Source organism: Mobula birostris, chromosome 24, assembly GCF_030028105.1.
Source record: "Mobula birostris isolate sMobBir1 chromosome 24, sMobBir1.hap1, whole genome shotgun sequence".
Lineage (NCBI taxonomy): Eukaryota > Metazoa > Chordata > Chondrichthyes > Myliobatiformes > Myliobatidae > Mobula > Mobula birostris.
In genome coordinates, this window is record NC_092393.1 from 196326 (window position 1) to 209861 (window position 13536).

The 13536-nt window shown below is 42.8% G+C and overlaps 1 protein-coding gene across 1 annotated transcript in view; it reads right to left on the reverse strand.

The window, feature by feature from the left end:
• Window positions 1-13536, reverse strand: part of LOC140187429 (medium-chain acyl-CoA ligase ACSF2, mitochondrial-like) — a gene marked incomplete at its 3' end in the record, with an annotated part of 207632 nt that overhangs the window by 161306 nt on the left and 32790 nt on the right. Inside the window, exons 2-3 of the mRNA XM_072242749.1 lie at window positions 11795-11848; window positions 1598-1716 (exon numbers count right to left, since the gene is read on the reverse strand). Coding sequence (XP_072098850.1) covers window positions 1598-1716; window positions 11795-11848 — 173 coding nt within the window. The remainder of the gene's footprint in view (window positions 1-1597; window positions 1717-11794; window positions 11849-13536) is intronic.

A 13536-nucleotide genomic window follows, 5' to 3' on the forward strand; every position in this document is an offset into this window, starting at 1 on the left:
CAGAGGCCAATGAGCCAGTCCTCATTCAATCCTCATTCAGTCCTCATGAGCCAGTCCTCATTCAGTCCTCATGAGCCAGTCCTCATTCAGTCCTCATTCAGTCCTCATTCAGTCTTCATTCAATCCTCATTCAGTCCTCATTCAATCCTCATTCAGACCTCATTCAGTCCTCATTCTGACTTCATTCAGTCCTTATTCAGTCCTCATTCAATCCTCATTCAGTCTTCATTCAATCCTCATTCAGTCCTCATTCAGTCCTCATGAGCCAGTCCTCTTTCAGTCCCCATTCAGTCCTCAATCCTCATTCAGTCCTCATTCAGACCTCATTCAGTCCTCATTCTGACCTCATTCAGTCCTCATTCTGACCTCATTCAGTCTTCATTCAATCCTCATTCAGTCCTCATGAGCCAGTCCTCATTCAGTCCCATTCAGTCCTCAATCCTCATTCAGTCCTCATTCAATCCTCATTCAGACCTCATTCAGTCCTCATTCTGACCTCATTCAGTCCTCATTCAGTCCTCATGAGCCAGTCCTCATTCAGTCCCCATTCAGTCCTCAATCCTCATTTAGTCCTCATTCAATCCTCATTCAGACCTCATTCAGTCCTCATTCTGACCTCATTCAGACCTCATTCAGACCTCATTCAGTCCCCATTCAGTCCTCATGAGCCAGTCCTCATTCTGTCCTCATGAGCTAGTCCTCATTCAATCCTCATTCAATTCTCATGAGCCAGTCCTCATTCAGTTCTCATTCAATCCTCATTCAGTCCTCATTCAGTCCTCATGAGCCAGTTCTCACTGGGGGGATTGAAGGTGGAGAGGATCAGTAACTTTAAATTCCTTGGTTTTACCGTGTCAGAGGACCTGTCCTGGGACCAGCAGGTAAGTACCATCACAAAGAAGGCAGAACAGCGCCTCTACTTTCTTAGGAGTTTGCAGAGATTTGGAATATCATCAGAAATTTGACGGACTCCTATAGATGTGCGATGGAGGGCATCATGGCCTGGTATGAAAACACCAGTACCTATGAATGGAAAAGCCTACAAAAAGCAGTGGATGCAGCCCAGTTCTTCACAGGAAACGTCCTCCCACCCACAGAACACATCTGCATGCAATGCTGTCACATCCATCATCCACCATCCAAGATAGCAGCATCCAGCATCACCATCGAAGCTATACTCTCCATTCACTACTGCTATTGAGAAGGAGGGACAGGAGCCTGAGGTCCCATGCGACCAAGTTCAGGAACAGTCATTACTCTTCAGCCATCAGGCTCCTGAACCAGCATAGATAACTTCACTCACCTCAACACTAAACTGATCCACAAACTATGGACTCACTTTCAAGAACTCTACAACTCGTTCTCAATATTATTGAATATTTATTATTATTACTTATTTTTACTTGTAATTGCACCATTTCTCTTCTTTTGCACATTGGTTGTTTGTCCATTTTAGTTTGTGTGCAGATTTTCATTGATCCCATTGTGTTTCTTTGTATCAACTGTGAATGCCCACAAGAAAATGAATTCCAGGGCAGGCTATGGATCACTTGTACATACTTTGAACTTTGAGTTAAGACCCAGTCAGTGGTGTTACCTGTTACTCCTGAGATCCCCAGCTCTGGCCTTCTCCAGCTCCGGACAGATCTGCTTAAGAATGTTGTAGTACTTTTGGGTTTTGAAGGTTAGGGGGCAGACCAGTGCCCTGCAGTTGACCTGTTTAGAGAAATGGACACATCAAGTCACCACATGGTCAGGCATCTTTTGCAGCAAGTTTATCTGTACTGCCAGCAGGGAAAGGAGATCACACACAGCAGAACCAAGGCAGCTCCAGGCTGATCACTTGAAGTCCAGACCAAAAGGTTCAAAGGTTGAACTTAATGTCAGAGAAATGTATACAATATACATCCTGAAATGCTTTTTCTTCACAAACATCCACGAAAACAGAGAAGTGCCCTAAAGAATGAACAGCAGTTAAGCGTGAGAACCCCAAAGTCCCCCCCAAGATCCCCCCTCCCACGCGTAAGCGGCAGCAAGCAACGATTTCCCCCCTCCTACCAGCAGCAAAAAGAAGCACATCGGTACCATCACCGAGCCCAAGCGTGTGCTAAGCAATAGTAAAGACACAGACCAAGGTTACCCCAAAGGCTTTGCATTCATCCAACATTCGACAAACCACAGGTTCTCTCTCCCCCCGGAGGTGTCCCCCATTTTCACAGCGAGCGGGAGACGTAACAACAACCTTCTTGTTTTTTGATGTTAAAAGTCCATTTTGCCGCTTTTTTTGAGCTCTGTGTCCGAAGATCACAAAGACCTCAGGTCTTCAGGCCCACAGCGAAAGATTTTCCACCCTCCCTGATGACACATGAGTCTCCTGCTGTGACATTGACCCTCCATCCACCTGTCTCCAGAGCCCCGAGACCTTAGGCTTCCGAACACGATCGAGACTCTCAGGCCAAATACTTGGCATGTCGAATAGCGGTCAGTCAGGGAACAAAAGGCATAGGAACAGAAATAGGGCATCTAGCCCATTGAGTCTGTTCTGCCATTCAATTATGGCTGATTTGTTTTCCCCCTCAAGCCACTTTCCTGCCTTCTCCTTGACACCTATATTAATCAAGAACCCATCAACCTCTGTTTTAAATATACCCAATGACTTGGGCTCCACAGCCACCTGAGGCAATGAATTTCACAAATTCGCCACCCTCTAGCTAAAGAAATTCCTCTTCAACTTTTTCTAAAGGGACATAATTCCACACTGAGGCTGTGGCCTCTGGTCCTAGACTCTCCCACTATTGGAAACATCAATATTCTTTCAAACATTTGATCATGGTTAATTTCTTCTCCTTTTCCAGCTCACTTTGCTGCCTTCCTGACACCCTTGCTAATCAAGAACTTATCACCTTCCGCTGGAAAAATGGGAACACATTAGAAAAGGCATGAAGAGTGTGTAGGGTGAAATTCAAAGAGGTATAGCTATCAGAACAGTGGGGCAGGGGCCAGGAGTTTTCAGCGACAATTTATGGATGTTGTACGACTGCTCCAAGTGCTCCTTGCCCCAGAGTGGAAAGGGTGCAACAGGGCCAGAATCCCCCACCTGCTGACAGATGTCTAATCCTGTGCTCCTTGTCTATAGCCCCTCAGCTGCTCCCCAGCAACAAAGCTGGTGGCATGCCAGACCTCTAGCAAAGCAAACACCCTCAATGGAAATGCCTGGACTCTGTACCACAGAGATCTGACAGGGAAGGGCTGCAGGAAAGGAGCAACTGAGAGGAAAGAGAAGGGGAATCAGACATTTACATTTCAAGTTTAATTTTACTGTCCCTGTGTCTGACAAGACCAGTCATCAGACCTGCTGGAAACTGGTGAAATAGGACTCCCAAGCAGCAGCAGCTATATCCAGTAATGACCTGGGCTCTGGGCTCAGCAACATTTTTGGTCCATATCTCCTTACAATATGAGCCAGTGGGCTGATTGAGTCTATGCCAGCATGGAGAGCCACTGTTCCCTCTGAGTTGTGAGGGTGCACAGCTGTGCAGAGTCTGAAATGCTCCGGAGCACGCTGCTTTATTGTTGAGCAGCTGAAATTTTCTCTTACATAACGTTAATGTAACTTTGACATTATCTTAATATAACTGTGAAAACCCTGTAATTAATTATGTCTTAATGCATATATTCCACAAAGTTCCAAAATAATAAACATACCACAGCCTTTACTTTGAAACATTTTACAGGTTCGACATATCTACATTGTTAGAGTTTCAAGTTACAACATTGTTACAAATTGTAACAATAAACACAGAAAGGAAGTCAGTAGCTCATTGTTAATGAACTGCCAGCCTGCTAATCACCAACGGCATCTAGTCAAAACATTTTACTTTTGCCATTATGTCTGTCAGTTGTTTTGACTGCATGACATTATTTACTTGTGTTGTGAGTTGTGGTTTGTCTTTGATGTGAAAAATTCTATATTCTGACTTTTTTGGTAAATAGCCTTGCAAAAAGATCATCATTTAAAAAGAATTTTCAATTAAAAAACTGTTAGTACAAGGTAAAAGTTTATTTCTATAAAGTTGTTTGCATGACTGTGGCTATTTTATGAAAATTATAAGTGTTCTAACTTATCTTGTGACATTTTAAAATAATAAATATTATTTATTTATATATAGTATTTATAAATATTATTATTTTAGTATCCTAAAAACGATCCAGTCAGCAACTACTGCCTGAAAGTTTTGACCAATCCACAATATTGAGTAGCATTAACTGTCCATCATAATGTTTTAAAAGATCTGGCATCTCTTTGTAAAGTTCTTCAGAAAAGCTCTTTGAATACAATTGAAGCACAGCAGTTTGCAAAAACAGAAGTTAACAAGCTACAGGCACAGTATCTTGGTGATACCATTTATTGAAGTGACAAACTGAAAGATCTGCTTGCATCTGTAAGTTCTGATGTTAGTAATGCGGTTTATCCAACGTGTGTAATGTGACGGGATCCTGAATTATCCCTATGAACTGTGCTTTTAAAAAGAGAGAGAGAGAGTTGTGCAACACAAACACCTTGTTATTAAGAGAGAGGGAGGTGAAGACTGCTTTGAAATGGTGTTATGGTTTCTTTGCAAGGACACTGCCAGCTTCTGTGTTCTTACAGACAGAGAAGGGAGGAGCTACTTGATGGACAGCTGGTGTTCAGCACAACAGTATTTAAACCAGCGTAATTGCTTGTTTCACAGGACATGCAGACGCACAAGGGTGTGGTGAAGTTACCACTATCCTGTTCAGCTGTCCACGAGTGTGCGACTGAGGATCGATTCTGAGGGATTGATCTCTGATTATTAGTGCATGAAAGAGTGACCCTGTGGAGTTTACTAGTGTGTCTAACCCTCGCCTGGGTTGGTAGACTATCACTTGAAGACGGTGCTCCTAAGTTGGTCAAGTTTGTCTAACTTGGAAGTTTTGGAAGACAACGGGAAGAATCAATGGCATCGGCTTACTTGAACAACAACACCTCTCTCTCTCCATCACCACTCAACTCAATACCACGAACTGAACTGAACTTTACTCATCACCGTAACTGTATCCATTTACCCCAAGGCTTGAAGAAGCTTGTTTTTTATATTTACACACACACACATATATATAAAATGATTGCTAACCTGTTTGATGTATCTGCATTTATATTACTGTATTGCATAGTTACTAATAAATACCATTAGTTAATAGCAATACCAGACTCCCAGGTGTTTTCCATTTCTGCTGGTTCTTTAACCCGTCACGGGGTACGTGACAAAATTGGGACCTGCGTCTGGGATTTGAACAAATTGTGTGGGGGCTTGTTTGAATTGATTGGGGAAAATCCCTTTTGATTTGCTTGTGTGGGGAAAAACAGCAGAAATGGACATTAGTGTAGAGAGGTTTCTGTTGGAACCAACCCCTGAAGTGTTGGATGATGCTACGAGGAATGTGCTGTTGGCAATCGCTCAAAAATTAAGACTGAAGGTGACACTAAAATGAGGAAAGCTCAGATGCAGATGCCCAGCATTATACAGCTAAGGGAAAGTTTGACGAGGAGGTGTTAGAGTTATTCGCTGGAGGTAAACTTACTGAGGCTGAGATTCACCTTCAGGTGGAGCAATTCAGGCTGGAGGCTGAGACTAGGAAAAGACAGCATGAGTTACAACTGAAACAGCTCGAGGTCACTGAGGCAGAAAAGCAGTGAGAGTTTGAGAGGGAGATGGTGCAACAAGGAGGTCACGTGCCAGGCCATAGTAGGGAGCCGGTTGTACCATTTAATGTTAGCCAAGAAATTGAGTTGGTACCTCCATTTGAGGAAACAGAAGTCGATAGGTGTTTCCTACATTTTGAAAAAGTGGCCATAAATCGGAAGTGGCCGAGAGATCAGTGGGATGTCCTGTTACAAAGTGTGATTAAGGGGAAGACTCAATGAGTGTATTCAGCGTTGTCTGTTGTAGATGCAAATGATTATGATAGAGTGAAAGGTGCTGTACTTTACGTACAGTTTACGAGTTGGTTCCGGAGGCGTACAGGCAAAGGTTTCGAAATTTGAGGACGCCTTAGGACCGCACGTATCTAGAGTTTGCCTGTGAGATGCAGGTATACTTTGATTGTTGGTATACCACAAAAGGGGCAAGTGAGGATATTGACAACCTGAAAGAGTTGATATTGATTGAACAGTTTAAAGGTTGCATCCCTGATGGTATAAGGACATACTTAGATGAGAAAGAGGCAGCGACACTGTCAGAGTCTGCTAGATTAGCAGACGAGTATTCCCTAATTCATAACGGTAGGATTTTTCCCAATAAGAGTTACCAAAAGGGTATAGAGATAATCCACCAGCTAAACCAAAATGTAAGCTGGGGACTAGTGACAAAAGTAGGGAGGAAGGAAAGTAGTTGGGGGGAGAATTTCCCAGTTTAACGTGTTACTATTGCAAGAAGCCCGGTCATGTGGCGTCTAATTGTTTTGTTCAAAAAAGGGATAAGGGAAAAGAAAAGGCGACAACCCCAAATGCTTGTGTTCAGCCGGTTAGGACACCGCTGGTGAAGGAGGGGTCTGACCGAATTCAAGAAGGATTGGAGCGGTTTATTTCAAATGGATTTGTGTCTGTGAAGGAGGGGTCAACCCCGGTTCCGGTGAGGATCTGGCGAGATACTGGGGCTTTTCAGTCATTAATATTGAAGAGTGTTTTGGAATTCAGTGCTGAGACGGAGATTGGTGAAGTGAATATTATAAAAGGTATTGGAAAGGGGACTGAGGCCGTGCCTTTTCACAAGATAGTTTTGAAATGCGACTTGGTATCTGGACCAGTCATGATAGGGGTATGATCTGAAATACCGATAGACAATGTTGATGTCTTGCTCGGTAATGACTTTGCAGGTGGGGACATTTACCCACCAGTAAGCCTGCTGCTGCTGAGGATCCGTCTACAGATGCTGATGTGTACCCCGCCTGCGCAGTGACCCGAAGCATGTCGAGAAAGTCTGCTGATGCTCATGGCGACTTCCCTACCGTCCCTATACCAACAGGACTTAGAGGGTAGTAAGGCTTGTCCTTATTAAGGAATGAATTTATAGAGGAACAAAATGAAGATCCTGAAATTGTGGCTTTAAAAGAGACTGCTCTCTCTGAGGAAGAAATTCAAAATGAGTCAGTGGGATATCACCTTAAAGATGAGGTGTTGATGAGGAAGTGGAGACCCACTACGGTGCCTGCTAGTGAGGATTGGGCTATTGTGCATCTGGTGGTGGTTCCAAAGGTTTACAGGGCTGAAATTTTAAATCTGGCCCATAGGTGGACAAGATGCCTTTAGATGGACATTTTGGAGTAAAGAAGACAGTGCACAGGATTATGAGGGAATTTTGTTGGCCTAACGTGAGGAAGGATATTGTAAATTATTGAAGAGGTTGTCATACGTGCCAGGTGGTGGGAAAACCTAATCAGGCCATCCCAAAAGCACCACTTTGGCCGATACTTGCTTTTGGTGAACTGTTTTCCCAAGTCATAGTGGATTGTGTAGGCCCACTGCCAAAGACTGCAGCTGGCCATCAGTATGTGTTAACTGTTATATGTGCTGCATCTAGGTTCCCTGGAGCCGTGTCTCTCGGAAACATCCAGGCCAAGACTGTGGTAAAAGCATTCATCAAGTTTTTCACACTGGTCGGTTTGCCTAAGGAAATTCAATCTGCCCAGGGTAGTAACTTTACTTTGGGAACATTCCAGCAAATAGTTTCTGAGCTGGGGGCTAAACAAATTTTGTCATCTGCCTACCACCCAGAGTCTCAAGGGGCTTTGGAGTGGTTTCATTCCACTTTAAAGACCGTGATTAAAACCTACTGTTATGAGAATGACAGGGACTGGGATGAAGGGATACATTTACTACTTCTTGCCATTCGAAACACAATTCAAGAATCCCTGGGGTTCAGTCCGCTTGAGCTCATTCTCGGTCACAGGCCCAAAGGACCTTGGACCTTGATCAGAGAGCAGTGGTCTAACCCAAAAGTATATGTCAGTGTGTTAGATTATGTTTTGAAATTCCAAGAGAGGCTTAACAAGGCTTGTGACCTCGCAAAACAGTATTTGCAAAACTCCCAAATTAAAATGAAACATTGGTACGGTAAGAGAGCGAGGGAGCAGGTGTTTGAGGTTGGAGCTAAGGTTCTGGTCTTGTTCCCCCTTGTGACCAACCCCCTCCAAGTGCAATTTCATGGACCATACCAAATAATTAAGAAGATTGATTCTTTGAATTATTTTATTAAAACTCCTGACAGAAGGAAGGCTACCCAATTAGTACATGTAAATATGGTGAAGCCTTATTATGACTCTGAGATGGTACCAGTAAGTACTGTTATGAAAACAAATGGGGTTGTGGGATCTGGTAATGAGGTGCAAGATCATTTTAACAAGCTGAATATAGTATCAACCACTTGAGAATTCCATTATTTTGAAAGACATTACTGATAAAGTCTGTCATCAGGAGCCTGCACAGCAACAACAATTGAAAGAATTAATTAGCAGGCATAAAGATGTATTCCCTGACATTCCAAGATGGTGCACAGCTGCAGTGCATGACGTCATTGTAAATTCAGCCCAGCCGATAAAACAGCATCCTTACAGAATGAACTTAGAGAAAAGCAAAATGATTAAAAAAGAAATTGGCTACATGCTAACAACTGGTATCATTAGGCAATCTACCTCAGACTGGGCGTTGCCCTGTGTTCTTGTGCCTAAACTGGATGGTATCATGAGATTCTGTACTGACTACAGGAAAATCAATGCAATAACCAAGAGAGATGCTTATCCTATCCCGAGGGTGGATGACTGTATTGACAAAGTGGGAAAAGCTACGCACCTCGGAAAAATTGACTTGCTAAAAGGATATTGGTGTGTTCCTTTGACCGACAGGGCCAGAGAAATCTCAGCGTTTGTCACATCTTTGGGGCTGTATGAATACAATGTTTTACCCTTCAGGATTAAAAATGCTCCAGGGACATTTCAAAGAATGATCAATTCTGTGATTAGAGGTCTAGAAAACACAGGGGCTTACATTGATGATTTGGTTGTATGGAGTGACACGTGGGAAGAGCATATTGCGGCTGTAGAAAAACTGTTTGAAAGGCTGTCGAAGGCCAGGCTTACTGTGAACCTCGCTAAAAGTGAGTTTGGTCATGCCACAGTTACATATCTGGGCTATGTAGTAGGCCAGGGCCAACTGGTTCCTGTACAGGCCAAGGTTCAAGCTATTGCTGAGGTTCCTGTTCCGACAGGCAAGAAAGCTTTAAAAATGTTTCTAGGAATGGTGGGGTATTATTGTAAGTTTTGTAAGAACTTCGCTGATATCGCTCTCCCCCTAACGAAATTACGAGGGAAGAGTGAAAGATTTGTATGGAGTGACCTTTGCCAGGAGGCATTTAAATGTCTGAAAACCATTCTGTGTTATCATCCTGTGCTCAAATCACTTGATTTTTCAAAACCATTCTCTATAGCGACAGACACTAGTAACGAAGCTGCTGGGACGGTACTGTTACAGAAGGGTGTAGATGACATTGAACACCCAGTAGCTTATTTCTCAAAGAAATTTAATTTGCATCAGAAAAATTATTGCACTGTTGAAAAGGAGTTGCTATCACTTATCCTGGCTTTGCAACATTTTGAAGTCTATGTTTGTCTTGTCCAGAAACCACTTGTGGTTTACACAGACCATAATCCATTGGTGTTTCTAACTAAGATGAAGGATAAGAATAGAAGGTTATTAAACTGGAGTCTGATATTGCAAGAATATGACCTAAAAATCAAACATGTCAAAGATACTGACAACATTATTGCTGATTGTTTATCCAGGTGTTAAGTTAGAAATTGTACACGTTTTGCTCTGTTATCTGATGATTATACATGTATTATTTCAAACTTTGTACTTTATAGTTCAACCAAAAATTTTGACACATCAAAATTTTTCCTAAAAAGAGGGGGTGTGATGGGATCCTGAATTATCCCTATGAACTGTGCTTTTATAAAGAGAGAGAGAGAGTTTTGCAACACAAACACCTTGTTATTAAGAGAGAGGGAGGCGAAGACTGCTTTGAGATAGTGTTATGGTTTCTCTGCAGTGTGTTTACACTTTTGCAAGGACACTGGCAGCTTCTGAGATCCTAAACAGAGACAGAAGGGAGGAGCTACTTGATGGACAGCTGGTGTTCAGCACAACAGTATTTAAACCAGTGTAATTGCTTGTTTCACAGGACAGAGGACATGCAGACGCACAAGGGTGTGGTGAAGTTACCACTATCCTGTTTAGGTGCCCACGAGTGTGTGACTGAGGATCAATCGTGAAGGATCGATCTCTGATTATTAGTGCGTGAAAGAGCGACCTTGTGGAGTCTACTAGCGTGTCTAACCCTCACCTGGGTTGGTAGATTATCACTCGAAGACGGTACTCTTAAGTTGGTCAAGTTTGGCTAACTTGGAAATTTCGGAGGACAACGGGAAGAATCGATGGCATCGGCTTACTCGAACAACAACAACACCTCTCTCTCTCCATCACTACTCAACTCAATACCACGAACTGAACTGAACTTTACTCATCGTTGTAGGACTGTATCCATTTACTCCTAGGCTTGAAGAAGCTCGGTTTTTATATTTCCACTCATATATATATATATATATATATATATATATAAAATCATTGCTGACCTGTTTGATATATCTGCATTTATATTACTGCATTGCGTGGTTACTAATAAATACCATTAGTTAATAGCAATACCAGACTCCCAAGGTGTTTTCCATTTCCACTGGTTCTTTAACCCATCACGGGGTACGTGACAGTAATCAGTTGAATAATAGATTTCCTGATGACGAGTGAAAAGAATGGCAAGCTATGGACCTTGTTGCTATTGCAAATGCAACCAATTTTCAATTTGGAAAATAGATTTGAAAAAAATATATATTCAGCTACTGTTACGAATTATGACAAAAGTGTTGCTTCAACAATACCACAGAAATACTGTGCTTTCAAATTTGTTGTTCCAGAGAAAGTTAAGATTGGTTCAATTAAGACATTCACTGATGTGTTGAACTATATGCTTAGGAACAAAGAAATTGAAGAACTGTCAATTCTTGTTGGAACATTTCAAGCTTCTAGTGCTGATTGTCAACGTGAATTCAGTATTTTGAATTCAATCAAATGTAAATCCAGAAACAGATGAGAACTGAAACATTTGGATGCTCTAATAAGGATTAAGATGCATCTTTCACCTGGATGTGAAATTAATGTATTCAGTGTTCGTAGACATTGTAATAAAGGCAGACAAGAAAGAGTTCACAAAATGTGAAAGATTTTCTTAGTTGTACTGTATTTCAAAACACTCTTCAACTAATAAACTAAAGTGCTGTGTGGTTTCCAGGCTGTGTAAAAAATCCCTGCTTAGAGCAACAGATAATGTGTGCAGCTGTCAAAAAATTTACAAAGAATGTTAATCATATCAATCCCTTTCCCCCACTTTTACCCATTACCTACTCTTTCCACATAGCCACCAAATCAACATCCCCTTACTATGGGGTAATCTACAGCAGTAAATTTTCTGCCAACCAGCACATATTCAGGATGAGGAAACAATCAGAAGCCCGGAGGGAATTCGATTCAGTCACAGGAGGAACATACAAACTCCTGCACCAGACCTAAGCAGCAACACCAACTGCAGCATCACTGCGTCACCCAGAAGTCATGGTTTCACAGAGAAAGGTTCCAAGTTCAAAGAGGCAAGGGAAAGTTCCTTACCTTCTTCAGAAGAAACTCAAGCTCTCTAGCTTGGAATGCCGGGTTGATATTAGTCTGCGAAGAAGCACAGGAGATTAGGGTTAGAAAGAGACATGATTCAACAGCAACAGCTCACTCAACTGTCAGTTTACAATACTGAGGAATCCCTTGCACAATATCTTTGGGCAGCAGTAGCCATTTTGTCCCTGAGCTATTCACCAGCTTTAGGAAATGACAGACAAAAGAGATTCTGCAGATGCTGGAAATCTTGAGCAGCAAGCACAAAAGGCTGGAAGAACTCAGCAGATTAAGTGGCATCCATGGAGAGGAAGAAAGAGTCGATGTTTCAGACACAGACTCTCCATCAGGACTGGAAAAGAAGTGGCAGAAGCCAGAATAAGTAGGAGGGTGAGGGGAGAGAATATAAGCTGGTAGGTGATAGTTGAGACCAGGCGAGGGCTGAGGTGTGTGGGTAGGGAAGGCAGATGAAGTGAAAAGCAGGAAGAGGATAGGTGGAAGGGGTAAAGGGCTGAATAATCATAGTCATAGTCATACTTTATTGATCTCGGGGGAAATTGGTTTTTGTTACAGTTGCACCATAAATAATAAATAGTAATAAAACCATAAATAGTTAAATAGTAATATGTAAATTATGCCAGGAAATAAGTCCAGGACCAGCCTATTGACTCAGGGTGTCTGACCCTCCAAGGGAGGAGTTGTAAAGTTTGATGGCCACAGGCAGGAATGACTTCCTATGACGCTCTGTGTTGCATCTCGGAGGAATGAGTCTCTGGTTGAATGTACTCCTGTGCCTACCCAGTACATTATGTAGTGGATGGGAGACATTGACCAAGATGGGATGCAACTTAGACAGCATCCTCTTTTCAGACACCACCATCAGAGAGTCCAGTTCCATCCCCACAACATCACTGGCCTTACGGATGAGATTGTTGATTCTGTTGGTGTCTGCTACCCTCAGCCTGCTGCCCCAGCACACAACAGCAAACATGATAGCACTGGCCACCACAGACTCGTAGAACATCCTCAGCATCGTCCGGCCGACATTAAAGGACCTCAGTCTCCTCAGGAAATAGAGACAGCTCTGACCCTTCTTGTAGACAGACTCAGTGTTCTATCCCCAGGTATTTGTAATCCTCCACCATGTCCACACTGACCCCCTGGATGGAAACAGGGGTCACCGGTACCTTAGTTCTCCTCAGGTCTACCACCAGCTCCTTAGTCTTTTTCACATTAAGCTGCATTAAGAAGAAGGAATTCAACAGAAGAGGACAACAGACCATGTAAGAATGCAAAGGAGGACGGGAAGTAGAGAGAGGGAACTTGCAAGCACTTTTTACCCCATAAAAGACAGACCATAAGACCGTAAGACACAGAAGCAGAATTAGGCCACTTAGCACATCAAGTTAGCTCCACCATTTTCTCATGGCTGATCCCAGATCCCATTCAACTCCAAACACCTGCCCTCTCACAATATCCCTTGATGCCCTGACCAGTGAGGAATCCATCAACTTCCGCCCTAAATATACCCCACATGACTTGGCCTCCACCAAAGTCACTGGCAGAGCATTCCACAGTTTCACCACTCTTTGGCCAAAAAAAAATCCTCCTTACTTCCGTTTTAAAAGATCGCCCCTCAATTTTGAGGCTGTGCCCTCTAGTTCTGGATACCCCCACCAAAGGAAACATCCTCTCCACATCCACCTTATCTAGTCCTTTCAACATTCAGTAGGTTTCACTGAGAT